This window comes from Pseudorasbora parva, chromosome 14 (genome assembly GCF_024679245.1).
Source record: "Pseudorasbora parva isolate DD20220531a chromosome 14, ASM2467924v1, whole genome shotgun sequence".
NCBI classification, from domain to species: Eukaryota; Metazoa; Chordata; class Actinopteri; order Cypriniformes; family Gobionidae; genus Pseudorasbora; species Pseudorasbora parva.
Genome location: NC_090185.1, coordinates 27,212,266 through 27,229,139, shown reverse-complemented (window position 1 = coordinate 27,229,139; position 16,874 = coordinate 27,212,266). Strand labels below are relative to the sequence as shown.

The following is a 16,874-nucleotide window of genomic DNA, read 5'->3' as shown; positions in this document are numbered from 1 at the left end:
ATAATTTCCACTCAAATCAATGTCATGTCTTATTTTTGGTAGGCATGTACAGATAATGTACAGTCAGCTCTGCTTCATGAATAGTTTTTTTGTGTGATAGTTTGACTGTACATGATCGATATTAAGCCTTACTGAACTACATTATTGCTGTAAGCTTGTTTTGTTTGCATTGGTACAAGTAGTTTTTCATTTTATTAGTGACAAAATGATTTTTTTCTACAGTATGTCTTGCGTAAACTTTTTTTTTTTTCACTTTTAGTCCCTGATTTGTACGCTGCTACTATTTGTACTGCTAATATTATTTTATTTTTTTCCACTCAATTATGTCATAACGCGATGTTATGTTGTTTTAACATTTTCTTGTAAATAACAAGAGATGTCATTAATAAAAAAACAATTTTTTCTCGTTAAACTGACATATATTTCTCCAAATAAGGACATTTGTTGTATAGTTATGTTGTATAGTTATGTTGTATAGTTATGTGAATTTGTATTTCAAATATATCCTCTTTTCCGATAGTATATTAGAAATATACTTACACAAAATTCACCATTTCTAAATATATAAAAATATATATTAGCATCATATTTCACAATACAACTTTTAACACACTTTAAAATAATTGTATTTTAGTATATTTTCTAAAAATATGTTTTCTAAAAATATACTTTAAATGAAAGTTCAGTGTACTTTTGTAAAGTGTACTTATTTGAACATTACTTTAAAATATATTTTTATATATTTTAAACTCATGCTCAAAATTGTCATTGTTAACAATGCACTAAAAGCATATTTTAAAAATACATAATTAATATCTTTAAGCTGTATAAAAAGTTAAAGACTGTTTAAGGTTATTTATTCATGCTTAACTGTTCAAGCTTAAGCATGAATAAATAAGTGATAATAAATTATTATTATATACATAAATTATTATATGGACTAAAAGCCCATTTTTTAATATATGCAGTGTATGCTATAATCCCAACTTTAGTTGTGATTTAAGTGTAAATATGTTTAATAAGGTTACACTGACAAAGAAGAATCGTGTTACAATCGTACACACATCTATATTAAAGGTCCCATTCTTGGCGATTCCATCTTTCAAACTTTAGTTAGTGTGTAATGTTGCTGTTAGAGCATAAATAGTACCTGTAAAATTATAAAGCTCAAAGTTCAATGCCAAGCGAGATATTTTATTTAACAGAAGTTCCCTTTCAAAGTCTACAGCGAACGGCCGGTTTGGACTACACCGCTGCACTTCCTGCTTTAATGACGCAACTAAAACTGTTTGTTGACGAACCCTCCGCCCACAAGAATACGCAAATTCGGGGGCGTGGTTTTTTTGCTCTCGCAGGTCGAGAATAGGAAGCGTTGTTTTTGTAGAGTGTGTTTGTCGCCATGACATTGAGACGCTGTTATTTTCATCCCGGAGTCAAATCCCCTTGTTTGGCCTTCCCACGGACGATGTAAGTAGAGATCAATGGCTACAGTTTATGGTTAACTCGGTTCCGGAAAATTATAATCACAATTTAAAACTATGTGCAGCACATTTTGCTGAGGACTGCTTCCTCAATCTCAATCAGTTTAATGCCGGATTCGCAGAAAGATTATTCTTAAAAGACGACGCAGTTCCCTCTTTGTCTGGACAAGGCGTTTATGGACCACAACCGGTAAGTGTATTTTATTATTTAAGTTGGTCTGTTTAACAGTTTATGTAACTCATGACACAAAGTGTTAGCTTTGTTAACTAACGTTAGATGGTAATTGAAACTAATCCGAAAAACTTAGCACATAAAAGTGTAGTAATTCATTCAGACACCATCGATTGTTGGTGTTTGTAATGATCAGTTTAAACTACTGAATAGACAGCTTACCATTCTGAAACATCCAGCAAAAGTCTTTCCTGAGCAGGTTGTTATCGATCCTCTTCGATATTCTCCGGGTCTGATTCCGACTCAAATTGATAAGGCAATATAGACATTTTTGCAATAACATTGAGCGCGCGTTATGGTAAGAGGCGGGACCTTTCCGGGCAAAGTGTGCTAAGCTGCTGTCCAATCACAGCGCGGGAAGCGCTGGCCCAATCAGAACTCGTTACGTATTTCTGAAGGAGGGACTTCATAGAACAAGGAAATCATCAGGCCGTTTTTAGGACAGAGGAAACAGCGGTATACAGATAAGTAAATTGTGTGAAAAATACTGTTTTTTTTTACACGCGAAACATGAACTCATGTTATATTGCACACTGTAAACATAATCAAAGCTTCGAAAACACGCGAAGAATGGGACCTTTACACCAACAGCACACTTAAAATACAAAGCAAGAAAATATGAGTTAATAGTTGTTTCTTATCGGAATTCAAATGTCTCTTCATTGGTCTGTGACCAATCACATTGTGTTGCTCAATGCCTGCAGCCAATCAGAGGCAGAGCTGCTGACGGTACTCGCCTGTTTGACGCTCACTCGCGGGAGGTTTGCAGCCTTGCAGGTGAAGTACAATGTTGCGTTACATTAATTATTTAATAAAACACTGAGAGCGGAAAGTACATTGCTCATTTTTCGGACCAGTTCAATTACGTCACATCGCTGCCTGACCTTGATGGTGACGAAACTGTTTTGGAATAAAATGGCCTAACGTTACGTGAATCCTGAAAATAACCAGAAAAAGTCCTTCTGTTTGGAGGTAAGTAATATGTAATGTCACTAAACGTGAATAAAAAGTTGAAAGAACATGCACCTGACCTTATCTCGTATATTCTGTTAACAGATTGCGTTCTTCACGAGTGTTTGCTGTCAACTGTCTCTGATGATGTGTAAGCGGCCATCAGACACAAGTGTACTGAGCAGCTCATCAGAAAATTGAATATAATGTGTAATTTATATTTATGTATAGAGATGGTCAGTGGAATTAGTTCAATTATATGTTTTCCAACATCTTCCAGTGTTAATTTAATGAAAAACATAGTAAGTTAATTTTGTTTAGCTTTGCTGAAACCATGTGAAACCATTTATAAAAATCGTTGGGCTTGTTTAATGAAATGTCTCTTCATTAGTTATGTGTGTTAGATTTGATTAATTTATTGTAATGTCCTTGAAAACAAATGCATTCAACATTGGAAAAGTAAGTCTGTAAGTAATTCATTAAAATGTAATGTAGCACATAAAAATACTGTATTGTGTGACATTATCTAATTCAAAGTATATTGTACAATGTTAGTAATAACACATTGTATTGTTATTGACTACAAAGTGTATATTTTTAGTAATTTGAATGAGTCAAGGTAAATAAAATATATATTATATTCATAGTATATTGCTTGTGTGTTCTGAATATACTGGTAATTATTTTGTAATTCATTAAAACACAAATAAAGTATGCTATAACACAAAGTGTACTTATAATACAAATAAAGTGTACTATAACACGAATAAAGTATACTTATAATACAAATAAAATATACTTAACACAAATAAAATATACTTTTAATACAAATAAAGCACATTTAATATCACTAAGCATGTAATTAGTCATTATACTTAAAGTGTACTAAGTATACTTAAAGTTGTTCCAATTAAGAACACAAAAGTATACTAAATACACTTAAAGTTGTGCTTTAACACAATTTAATTACAACTTAAATATACTTAGTATACAAAATTAGTTGTGTCAAAATAGCACACTTTAAGTTAACTAGTCATTAACACACTTCAAGTATACTGAAAATCAGTCTGGCCGCAAGTATACTGAGTATACGTTTTTTTTCACTAGGGTTCACAATCCATCCTCACCTTCATGGACATTTATGGAGCCATCGCAAGCGACAGAGAAAACCAACGCATGCAAAGCCTGGGGTAAAATTAAATGATTTTGTTTGGCTGCAGATACACTTTTCAGAATATTATATTAATTTCAATGATATAACATTGATTTAAACATAGCCTTTGTTAAAAAATAAATAAATATAAATATATATATATATATATATATATATATATATATATATATATATATATATATATATATATATATATATATATATATATATATATATATATATATATATATATTTAAATATAATTTTTTATTTTTTACGTGGAGTAAAATGTGTTAAGAGCTCGCCCAAGTACTGGGGAGCTAATCTATTCAGTGCTTTGTAAGTAATTCGAGAGATTTTAAAATGTATACAGTGTTTAATAGGGAGCCAGTGCAGTGTTGATAGAAGCGAGCTAATACGGTCATACTTCCTGGTTCTAGTAAGAACTCGAGCTGCTGCATTTTGGACCAGCTGCATTTTATTTATAAAGCAGGAAAGGCAACCACCCATGAGAACATTACAATAATAACACAGGAACTAACTGTTCAGCTTTTGTCATTGAAAGCATATGCCGTAACTTGGATATATTTTTAAGATGATAGATTTCAGTTTTACAGATGCTAGAAACATGGCTTTCAAATGAAAGATTGGTTTCAAAGAGCACACCCAAGTTCCTCACTGACAACAAGAACTTGACAAAGCAGTCATCAAGTATTAGATCAGTGGTCGGAAACTGATGGCCCGTGAGCCAAAATTGGCAATAATATCTGGCCCAAGTTAGCTTTTGATAGCGGCTGGTTCTGAAATATATCTGTCATGATTGTGTAACGGAGGCGAGCTAGTGAGAGCGGTGCAGGTAAACTCCCTCATGTCAAGAGATGCTCTTGTTTAATGGCTTCCGCAAAAAGTTAGCTTCATTGTTAGAGTGTCAGACTTCCATGCTTAAAGTCCTCATGAAATCAAAATTTACCCTATTTACTTTGTTAGCACATATTACAGGTCGTAGGGTGAACAATTAATCTGTGTAAGTTAATACATAGGAAAAAAAAATGTTTGTTGTGGTGCTTCCGATCTGGAAACGGCGTTCCTTTTCTCAGATGAAGTCAGTTTGACGGCTTCACCACTGCCCTCCAACCGTTCGTCTGCTATGAGCGATTGATGGAGAGGAGGAGCGCTAAGGTAGTGAACCCCTGAAATGTTGGCTTATAATGCGGGCACTAAGCTAGCCTGGATGCCAGCTGAACTCAGCCCCGCCCGCAATATTTGAGCTCGGGCTGTTCGGTCTGGACTTGATCCATAGAGGAGTAATTATGCCCGAACAAAAACTGTGCGGACCAATCAAATTGTCAGGACGGGCTTTAGATGACCCCCGTGCTAAAACACACATATGTGGGAGATGCGGAATGGATCGAAATAGCTCAAAAAAATTGGATTAGCCAGGTTTTTTTAATATAACTCTGATTTTATTTTTCTGAAAGAAGAATGTCATATACACCTAGGATGACTTGAGGGTCAGTAAAACATGGTCTAATTTTCATTTTTGGGTGAACTATCCCTGTAATGGGCTTATTCAAATCCTCTTTTATTTTTTGAGCTATTTTTATCCATTGCACTTCTCGTTTTAGCACGGGGGTCTAAGTTGTAAGTTGGTGAATGAAGATACTTGCCAGGTTATGTGTAACTATACTCCTTTATTATTTTATCAATTTTTTTAACAGAGTAACAGCTCACTGCCAGTTATAAAAGACACTGTGTAACAGTATGTCAGGCAATTCTAGTTGTATTTTTCATCAGTTTATTTCTTAAATTATCCCTTGACTATATTCTGGTTACCAACATTCTTTAAAATATAATAAATATAAGGGTATCTGATGATGAAATTGAAAATAATATATAAATGTGTTTCCTTAAACATAAGATTCCCAAAATTATTACAGGAAAAATTATCAAATAATATTTTCCTTTAATTTATGCAAATATGGACTATTTAAAAATATATAGTTTTTGTCTATCCAGATTTGTATTTAATATTACTTAAAAATGGAAAATCACAGAACGTCTCGGTTACGTATGTAACCCTAGTTCCCTGAGGGAACGAGACGCTGCGTCGAAACGCTGTGAGAACGCCTCTGTTTAAATGCGTCGTGAAGCGCCTGTAGAACCATTCCATCGGAAAAAAGATCGATCGTCGGCGTGATGACGTCATCGACCGGAAGCTATAAAACGTCCGTGAAAACAAACAGGAACTAACTTCTGATAAAGCCTGAAGTAAGTGATCACGGACACGCCGGGAGTATGGCAAAGCGACGCAGCGTCTCGTTCCCTCAGGGAACTAGGGTTACATACGTAACCGAGACGTTCCCTTTCGGGGAACTCGAGCTGCGTCGAAACGCTGTGAGAACGCTTATACCCACATCGCCATAGGACCAAGTGTCTCGTATGTGTGAAGCCGAAGCGCACACGGTTACGAGAGTACCTGTGCCCCTACAGTAGATGCCAGGTCTAGTTCGTAGAACCTGACGAAAGTAGAAGGAGACGACCAACCGGCCGCGTTACAGATATCATGGAGGGAAGCCCCCGACAAAAGTGCTTTAGAAGCAGCCATACCCCTGGTTGAGTGCGCCCGGACAGCCAGTGGAGACGGCTGCCCGGTAGCTTCATAAGCAAGTGAAATGGCCTCGACCACCCACTTGCTCATCCTCTGCTTGGATACTGGGGCCCCCTTCTTAGGGGGTCCAAAGCAAACAAACAATTGTTCAGATTTTCTCCACAGGGCAGCTCTGTGGACATAGGTATCCAGTGCCCTCACAGGACACAGCAGATTTAATCTTTCCTGGTCTGACGTCATAAATGGAGGAGGACAGAAGGCTTGCAGAGTGATGGGGCCCCGTGGGCTCGTAGGAACCTTGGGGACATAACCCGGCCTGGGATGCAGAAATGCTTTCACCATCCCTGGCGCAAACTCTAGACATGAGGGCTCTACCGACAGAGACTGAATATCTCCTATCCTTTTAAGAGACGAAATGGCCAAAAGGAAGATGGTTTTTAGAGTGAGGAACTTATCCGAAACCTCCTCCAGAGGTTCGAACGGAGGTCCGGACAAGCCCCTCAAAACAATGGCCAAGTCCCATGCCGGGACCCTCGAGTGCATAACTGGCCTCAACCTTAATGTGCCACGAAGGAAGCGTGTAATTAGAGGGTGTCTTCCCAAAGACACTCCACTGCAAGGGACGTGGACAGCACCCAAGGCCGCCACGTACACCTTAAGTGTGGAGGGGGTCAACCCTGCAGAGAACCTCTCCTGCAGGAACTCCAGCACTGTACCAACCGGGCAGTTAACTGGATCCCACTGGCGTTCTCTGCACCATGCTGAGAAAAGTCTCCATTTCAAAGCGTACAGCTTCCTTGTGGACGGAGCTCTGGAGTGTAGGATGGTCTCTACGACCTCGGCCGAGAGACCCTCCTCTATGAGCCTGGCCCCCTCAGAGGCCAGGCCCACAGTTTCCACATCTCTGGGCGTGGGTGCAGGAACCTCCCGCCCGCCTGAGAGAGTAGATCCCTCCTGGTCGGAATCTCCATCGGAGAGCCTTCCAGGAGAGATATCAGGTCCGCAAACCACACTCGGGTCGGCCAGTTCGGAGCCACTAGAAGTACCTGGGCCCCGTCCCGGCGTACCCTCTCCAGAACTCCTGGAAGCAGGACAATCGGGGGGAAGGCGTACAGAGGCAGCCTCGGCCACTCCTGTACCATGGCATCCAGCCCCAGCGGGGCCGGATGGGTCAGAGAAAACCACCGCGGGCAGTGAGAATTCTCCGCCGAAGCGAACAGGTCTATCTCTGCCTTCCCATAAACCTTCCAAAGGAGCTCCACCACCTCTGGATGGAGTCTCCATTCCCCGGGCCTCGGCCCCTGTCTCGACAGGCTGTCTGCTTCCTGATTCAGGGCCCCCGGGATATATACTGCCCTGACTGACAGCAATTTCCCTTGGGCCCACAGGAGGATCCGATGTGCCAATTTGTCCAACGGACGAGACTTCAGACCCCCCTGGTGGTTTATGTAGGCCACCACGGACGTGTTGTCTGTTCTGACTAGTACATGGTGGCCCCTGAGGTCGGGCAGGAACTGTTTCAATGCCAGAAACACTGCGAGCATCTCTAGCCGATTTATGTGCCAGTGCCGCTGATGCTCCTGCCATAGACCCTGGGACGAGCGACCACTCATGGTCGCCCCCCAGCCCGTGAGAGAGGCGTCTGTCGTTAGCGTTACGCGACGAACAAGAGCCCCCAACACGGGACCCTGAGATAAAAACCCCGGGTTTTTCCACATGACCAGAGCACGTAGGCATCGCCGCGTGACTTTGATCGTGCGGAGCGGATTTCCCCTCGGGGAGAACCCTTTTGTCTTGAGCCACCACTGCAGTGGCCTCATGTACAGTAGGCCAAAAGGTATCACGTTGGACGCTGCTGCCATGAGACCTAACAGTTTCTGAAACTGTTTCACAGTGACGGCTTGGCCTAGCTTCTGTTCTTTGGCGGCTGCCAGGATCGATGCTATGCGTGTTGGCGATAATTGCGCCCGCATAATTACCGAGTCCCAGTTCACACCCAGAAAAGTGGTTCTCTGAGCCGGAGAAAGTACACTCTTCTTGGCGTTCAGCCTCAACCCCAGCTTCGACATATGGGCGAGAACAGCATCTCGATGCTGAACCGCCATCTGCTCTGTATTCGCTAGAATCAGCCAGTCGTCGATATAGTTCAATATGCGGATGCCCTGTAGACGCAGCGGCGCCAGAGCTGCATCCACACACTTGGTGAACGTGCGGGGTGACAGTGCTAGACCGAAGGGAAGTACACGATATTGGTATGCCTCTCCCCCGAAGGCAAACCTCAGGAACTTCCTGTGATGTGGAAAGATGGAGACATGAAAATACGCATCTTTGAGGTCTATGGTGACAAACCAATCCTCCGATTTGACCTGCGCTACAATCTGTCTGAGTGTAAGCATCTTGAATTTGAGCTTGGCCACCGAGCGATTCAATAGCCGCAGATCTAATATCGGGCGTAAGCCCCCATCCTTCTTCGGCACGATGAAGTAACGGCTGTAAAAGCCAGACTCCCTGCTGGGAGGGGGAACCCTCTCTATAGCCCCTTTTTGCAGGAGTGTCTCTACTTCCTGTGCCATTACCAGAGCCTGCTCCGGGCGCACCTCTGTAGGCAGGACGCCGGAGAAAGGAGGTGGCCGACTTCCGAATTGAATGGCGTACCCCCTTTCTATTATCTGCAGGACCCAACGAGATATATTTGGTAGACGTTTCCACTCGTCTAGAAAATCTACTAAGGGAACCAGCCTCTCGAGGCTGGCCTCTGGTGTATTTTGAGCAACAAGCACAGTGCCCTGAAGCGGAGGACCGGCAGGGAACAACTGACTTGACTGCTCGGGGACCCCCCGAAGGGGGTGCGGACCACCCTCGGGTGGCCCGCGGAGACCGACTGCGCCCCGGCATTGCGGCAGGGTTGGCAGCGCGGCCCCCCGAGGGTGCCGTAGGGAAACGGGTACCGTAGGCAGGGGTAAGCACCGTTTCCCTACGGGGGGAACCACCCTCAGCGTCCTGACGCTTCTGGCGTCAGGAACGCTTCGACGAGGCCTTCTTGGCGATCAGGACTGTCCGCAGATCAGCCCTGCCCCTCGAAGGCCTCGTCTGAGAGCGCCGCCCCTCGTCCCCACGCTGAGGGGGAGCTCGGGCAGCGACGCTCTGCTTCTGCTGAGCCCTGTAGGAGGAGCTCGTACTCGGCTTGGGCTGCTTGGTGGTATCAGCAGCAGCCCCAGGGACCTGGACCCGGAGAGGGAGGAACTGCTTGAGCGCCGCAGCTTGCTTTTTCGACTCCTGGAACCTCTCGGTGACAGTGTGAACTGCGTCACCGAAGAGGCCTCCAGGAGAAAGCGGCGCATCAAGCAGAAAGGCTTTCTCCCTCTCCTTGATGTCTGTGGGGTTTAGCCATAGATGCCTCTCCGTAGCCACCAATGCTGCCATGGAGCGGCCAACACATCTGGCCGTCTCCTTGGTGGCCCGGAGAGCTAGATCGGCTGACGATCTTAATTCAGCGATAATATCACCCCCCACAGCATCACTACCGTCCAAATCCCTCAGCAGGTCAGCCTGGTATGCCTGCACGATAGCCATCGTGTGCAGGCATGCAGCCGCTTGACCCGCCGCCGAGTACGCTTTACCCACCATCGCCGACGTTGTTTTTAGAGGTCTGGTGGGTAAAGTCGGGGCCTTCAGGGACGATGCCGAGGAAGGCGAGAGATGGCTCGCAAGCGTCTCTTCAACCTTTGGCATCGCCCCATAACCATACTGTCTCAGCCCGCAAATGTTGCTGTAGACCGAAGTCTGCGGGCTGAAGACACGATATGAAGCCGGTCTCTTCCACGATCTTGCCACCTCGGTGTGCAAATCGTGGAAGAACGGCAGGCCCCGTCGCTGAGGTTCTGATGCGCGAGACGGCAGGAAGCGTTCGTCTAGCTTACTATGACGTTTTCTTCCTGCCTCAGATCTTTCAGTGGGCCAGTCGATGTTTAACCTGGCCACTGCTCGCGTCAAAACCTCAACTAGCTCCTCACTAGCAGGGGACTGAAGTGGCGAATCTTCAGTATCGATACTTTCAACGTCCACCTCCTCAGAGCTGGACAGATGAAGTACCGGCGGCTCTCTCGGGGGGGAAGAAACCGCCATGCGTGCTTCCATGCCCCGAGAAGAACCGCTGGATGGAGCAGGTGAGGGCAGAGATAAGGCAGCGCCCGTCTCTAACCCCTCTGCAACATCCAATTGTGATCCCCACGACTGCAGCCTCCGCTCCGCCTCGGCGGCAGCGGGACCAGAGCCGCGGGGAACACGAGCCGAGGCACCCTCCTCGAAGAGTGCCCGGCGGGAGCGCAGCGTTCTCAGTGGCATACGCTCACAGTGCTCGCAAGCAGCCCCCTCGAGGGCTGCCTGGGCATGCTGCGCTCCCAAGCATGCAACACAGAGAAGATGTGTATCCCCGCCCGTGATGTAGCGTGGGCAGGGAGGAACACACTTTCTGAAATTGCTGCTTTCACTCGCCATTCTATCTATCTTATTTTCTCTTTTTTCTGTTAATATATTGAATATTTAACAAAAAGGGTGGAAAATCTCTGCTTTCTAGTATAATAGACAGACAAAAACACCAAATAGACAGACAGGTTCACACAGATCGCTTGCTGAAGGCTCAGAAGCTAGTTCCTGTTTGTTTTCACGGACGTTTTATAGCTTCCGGTCGATGACGTCATCACGCCGACGATCGATCTTTTTTCCGATGGAATGGTTCTACAGGCGCTTCACGACGCATTTAAACAGAGGCGTTCTCACAGCGTTTCGACGCAGCTCGAGTTCCCCGAAAGGGAACTCAAGGTTTAATTCATTTAAACTGATTAATTTAAATCGATCATGTAACATAATGGCTGATATTGACTTCCTGAGTTGAGTTTGACAGTAAACATTTTCTTAAGCATATTTTCTGTTCTTTTCTTTTTTGGTTTGGGTGTGTTAGTAAGAAAAGGGAAGGAAATAAGATCAAAGAGTCTGCACAACTTCTAAAACAGACAATAGAAACTGCATCTAAAACCAGAGAACAACAGCAACATGTAAAGGAGGTAAATATAATCTTAATTGGATTTAAACTACATTAAAATGTTATTTCAAGCACATTTTACGACTTTCTGAAGTGTGTTACTGTGTCCATGATTCTGACTCTGTGGTCAAGTGTGTCTCAGTCAAACTCAATGTGTGTGTTTTTATTTCTCAGAACGAGCAGCTCTGAGTCTTTCATTGAATCTGAATTTACAGAAAGTGAAGAACATGAACTCCAGACTCTTACCTCTGATCCTGATCCTGCTGCACATTACAGGTTTGACCATTATTGTGTCTTATTCACACGTTTTAATTTAAATGAGATCTTTCAAATAATCCAAAAGTGTTTTTTTAATCATTATTGCTCATATTTGCAATGGTTAAAATCATTTAGGATCAGTTTAACTTAATGTCAGTAGGTCTGAATGTTGATATATAGTTTAACTTTCCTCCCTGTTCTCCAATGTCATATATACATTTAAAAAAATATATACTTTTTTGACTATTTTTAACTAAATTGATGATTGTGTGGGTGTGAGCAGCAGATCGGTGAGTGTGGCTTTTAAAGCGTTAGTTCACCCAAAAATGAAAATGTGATGTTTATCTGTTTTCCCCCAGTACATCCAACATGAATGTGTGTTTGTTTCTTCAGTAGAACACAAATGAAGATTTTTAACTCAAACCCTTGCCGTATAATGCATGTCAATGCATGTTTTTTTATATGAGAGCCTATAGGCCTATGAGAGTAAAAACACATACATACGAATCCATATTAAACTCTGCGGCTCGTGATGATACATTGATGTCACGAAACGATTGATTAAAACACGAAATTATCAGTTTATGAGGTAAACCGAACAGTATTTGTTATTTTTTTACCTCATCGCAGACAAATCTTATCTAGTGTTCCCATTAGTCATTACTTCTGTGAAAGAAGTTCAAAACACGGCGCAACCATAGAAATGTGTACATAGAATCCTCATTCGACCGATCCGTGCATCAGAGGTGGGGGACTCGATTCACTTTACTTGACTCGAGTCAGACTTAAGTCGCACATTTTAGGAATTGAGACTTGCTTGACAAATATTAATAAAAGACTCGACTTGACTTTGACTTGACATTCATGGCTTGAAACTTGACTCGGACTTGAGTTAAATGACTCGAAATAACTTGTTTTTGTAAATAAATATCCTTTTTGAACGCCATGCGACCTAACCTCGTGACGCAGCAGTCTCTATAAACTGCTGCGTCACGAGGTAAACTTCCTCCCAATAATGAAATGTTTTCTTGTTCAGGCTCTCTGACATTGGACCGCCTAAATGTGTTCTGCAGTCAAGAGAGGATTTGTGCTGTGAAGGGATATCAGGTGACACTGAAGTGCTCTTACTCCAACATCAACCTCAAAACTGTGTTCTGGTTCAGTCAGAAACAAAGTTCAAACTGGAGAAAGAATGATGAAGCTGAAGATTTGACTTTAGACTCGGACTACTCAGGACGGGTGAAGCAGGAGAACGGATACGGCCGTTCAACACTCATAATATCAGATCTGAGAGAGAGAGACTCTGGAGAATATCAGCTCATGTTCATCATGAAGGATGGAGTTAAACGTCTCAGCTCAGTCGCCGTCAGTCTAACAGTCACAGGTGAAACTGAGTCTAGATTCTGCTCAGTTCAGCGGTTTTCATTTTCATGTGATGTTTTTCTTAATTTTTACTCTAATTCAGACCTGCGAGTGAGAATGAATCCTGAAACTACAGACCCGAGAGATCAGAGAGTAAAACTGACCTGTGATTCTTCCTGCACCTCTGGAGATTGGTATCACTGGATGAAGGATGGACAGTATTACAGATATACAGAGTCTCGTGACATGTTTGTGTCACCCAGCACAGATGCTGGCAGATATTCCTGTTCTCTTGATAGAAACCTTAAACATCGTTCCTCTTCTGTGTGTGAGTGTCAAATAATACACACAATGTGGTTCTGTTTGTTCATCCGTGTGTATATTTAAACATGTTTTAAAGTAAGTGTGTGTTTTACATGTTAATCTGTGACTCTTTCAGGCATTTCTAATGATCACTGCTGGGGTGTGACTTACACCTCTAGAAGAGTCTGTGCTTTGATGGGCTCAACAGTAGACATTTCCTGCACATACACACATCCCTCTGGTTATTCTGTAAATAAAACATTCTGGCATTACGTTCAGTCCGGTGACCTCAAGGATCTGCGTGAGGAGGATCAGTTTGCTGGTCGTGTGGAGTATGTGGGGAACACACTGAGAATCAAAGAGCTCAAGAGCAACGACTCTGGAGAATATCAGTTCATGTTCATCACTGACAGAACAGAAGGAAAATACTCTGGATCACCTGGAGTCATTCTTACTGTCACAGGTACTGTAAGTGATCAGAGGAATTTGATAACATTTTAATGAGAAGATTCACAGACAATTGGCTGAACGTTTTTGTTTTCCATGTCAGTCAAAATCAGTGTTAGGCTAGGGCTGGACGATTCATTATAAAAGTAATCGAAACCTAAATTCAGAACCTCTAACCTCTAAGATTCATGAGATTCATCTTTGTTTATATAATCTGGATGCTCAGATTTTTGGGCAGTTGCAGGTTTTACACATTAATACGCCGTTAATCGCCGTTCTTTTATGCACTGCACGCACACAGACAGCTTTTTTTTGCCACCCCTACTAGTTACCAGGGCTTGTGCAAAATTCAGAATTTCAGAATTGGCCTCCATTCAATTCATGAATTTGAATTGACTCCGCCCATCAAATGACAGGAAGTGGAATTAAATTCATGACAATTCAAAGAAATTCCACAGTCACACAACAGAAAGAATGTGTTGAATCTCACACACATTCAGAGTTAGGAAGGTTACTTTGGAAATGTAATTGCTTACTGTTATAAGTTACCCATTAAAAATGTGGTTTGGATTACTTTAATATGATTAGTAACTAATTAAATTACACATTTTACCTCAGTAATGTAACAATTACATTAATTTTGTAATTTAATACCACAATTTCTTTACCCATATCTACACATACTAAAATATTACACAGTATCTACTTTTTAAAAAATGATGGTAACAATATTACACGTAATATTCAAGTAGTTTTTATGATTAATTAAATCTTATTAGGTGAATGTGCTTTTTTAATTTAAGTTGACTTTGAAAAAATATATATAAATTAGAGTAAATGGAAATTAACTGTTTATATTTGACTTTCAGTTAGTTAGTTCAATTAATAGTCAGTTTGATGCTGGCAGAAGTAGAAACAAACTTGTTATTGCACTAGCAATAGTAAAGTTATTGCTCATTGAACAAAGCAACATTCTTCATAATCATTAGTGCAAAATGCAGCAGCTAGACTCCTCACTGGGACACGGAAGTATGAGTCGATCACCCCTATTTTAATCAAACTTCATTGGCTACCTGTTAAATTCAAAATTGATTTTAAAATTTTACTTTTTGTGTATAAAGCTCTTAACAATTTTGCCCCTCAATACCTGACTGATCTGCTCTGTTCATACACTCCTTCTCGTACTTTGAGATCCAGCGATCACTGTCTTCTCATTGTACCTAGATCCAGGCTTAAAAAACGAGGTGACCGTGCTTTTGCGACGGCAGGCCCAAAACTTTGGAACAGTCTGCCTCTCTATATCAGACTGGCTCCTTCAGTTTCCATCTTTAAATCTTCTTTAAAGACTTTTTTGTTTTCTCTTGCTTTTGATGCTCATTGCCTCTGATATGATTACTGCTTTTTATTTTTATTTTTGTTTTATTTTTTCAGTTGTTTCTTTTGTCCTGTACTGCTCTGCATTTTATTCTCTCCTATGTACAGCACTTTGGTCAGCCTTGGTTGTTTTTAAATGTGCTTTATAAATAAATATTGTATTGTATTGTATTGTATCATAATAATCATAATATTTGCAGTTATTCATATCACAACCTAACCATAAGCTCTACTCTTCTGCAATGGTAACGGAAAAACTTCAACATAACAGAAATTCTTTCAAATGTCAAACATAAATAAACATTATACATTAAGAGATGTTTCCCTTCACTCAAAAACACATTAAACAACACTTCATTTCAATATTAAAGGTCCCGTTCTTCGCGTGTTTTCGAAGCTTTGATTATGTTTACAGTGTGCAATATAACATGAGTTCATGTTTCGCATGTAAAAAAACACAGTATTTTTCACACAATTTACTTATCTGTATACCGCTGTTTCCTCTGTCCTAAAAACGGCCTGATGATTTCCTTGTTCTATGAAGTCCCTCCTTCAGAAACACGTAACGAGTTCTGATTGGGCCAGCGCTTCCCGCGCTGTGATTGGACAGCAGCTTAGCACACTTTGCCCGGAAAGGTCCCGCCTCTTACCATAACGCGCGCTCAATGTTATTGCAAAAATGTCTATATTGCCTTATCAATTTGAGTCGGAATCAGACCCGGAGAATATCGAAGAGGATCGATAACAACCTGCTCAGGAAAGACTTTTGCTGGATGTTTCAGAATGGTAAGCTGTCTATTCAGTAGTTTAAACTGATCATTACAAACACCAACAATCGATGGTGTCTGAATGAATTACTACACTTTTATGTGCTAAGTTTTTCGGATTAGTTTCAATTACCATCTAACGTTGTGGTCCATAAACAACGCCTTCTCCAGACAAAGAGGGAACTGCGTCGTCTTTTAAGAATAATCTTTCTGCGAATCCGGCATTAAACTGATTGAGATTGAGGAAGCAGTCCTCAGCAAAATGTGCTGCACATAGTTTTAAATTGTGATTATAATTTTCCGAGTTAACCATAAACTGTAGCCATTGATCTCTACGTACAGCGTCCGTGGGAAGGCCAAACAAAGGTGATTTGACTCCGGGATGAAAATAACAGCGTCTCAATGGCATGGCGACAAACACACTCTACAAAAACAACGCTTCCTATTCTCGACCTGCGAGAGCAAAAGGACCACGCCCCCGAATTTGCGTGTTCTTGTGGGCGGAGGGTTCGTCAACAAAGGTTTTAGTTGCGTCATTAAAGCAGGAAGTGCAGCGGTGTAGTCCAAACCGGCCGTTCGCTGTAGACTTTGAAAGGGAACTTCTGTTAAATAAAATATCTCGCTTGGCATTGAACTTTGAGCTTTATAATTTTACAGGTATTATTTATGCTCTAACAGCAACATTACACACTAACTAAAGTTTGAAAGATGGAATCGCAAAGAATGGGACCTTTTAATCTTCATTTCCAGCCATATGCAAAGCATGCTGGGAAATACCAATGGTGTAGCTAAATAAAACTGCACAATTGAGCTAATTCTCTTAAAATAAACCAGTAATTTTATTTTTCTTAATTTTATCACCTTAATCGTTTCCTCCATTCAAGCCTCAAAATTGCT

General features: G+C 41.7%; 1 protein-coding gene across 2 annotated transcripts in view; it reads left to right on the top strand.

Moving 5' to 3' along the window:
- Positions 1-11,262: 11,262 nt before the first annotated feature.
- LOC137040468 (basement membrane-specific heparan sulfate proteoglycan core protein-like) overlaps positions 11,263-16,874 on the top strand; it is a 136,967-nt gene continuing 131,355 nt past the window's right edge. Inside the window, exons 1-5 of one of the 2 annotated variants that reach the window (XM_067416124.1) lie at positions 11,263-11,488; positions 11,641-11,742; positions 12,761-13,108; positions 13,190-13,414; positions 13,526-13,852. In XM_067416124.1, the coding sequence (XP_067272225.1) occupies positions 11,694-11,742; positions 12,761-13,108; positions 13,190-13,414; positions 13,526-13,852 (949 nt within the window). In that variant the 5' untranslated portion in view covers positions 11,263-11,488; positions 11,641-11,693. The remainder of the gene's footprint in view (positions 11,489-11,640; positions 11,743-12,760; positions 13,109-13,189; positions 13,415-13,525; positions 13,853-16,874) is intronic. The other variant, XM_067416123.1, reaches the window with a different exon arrangement.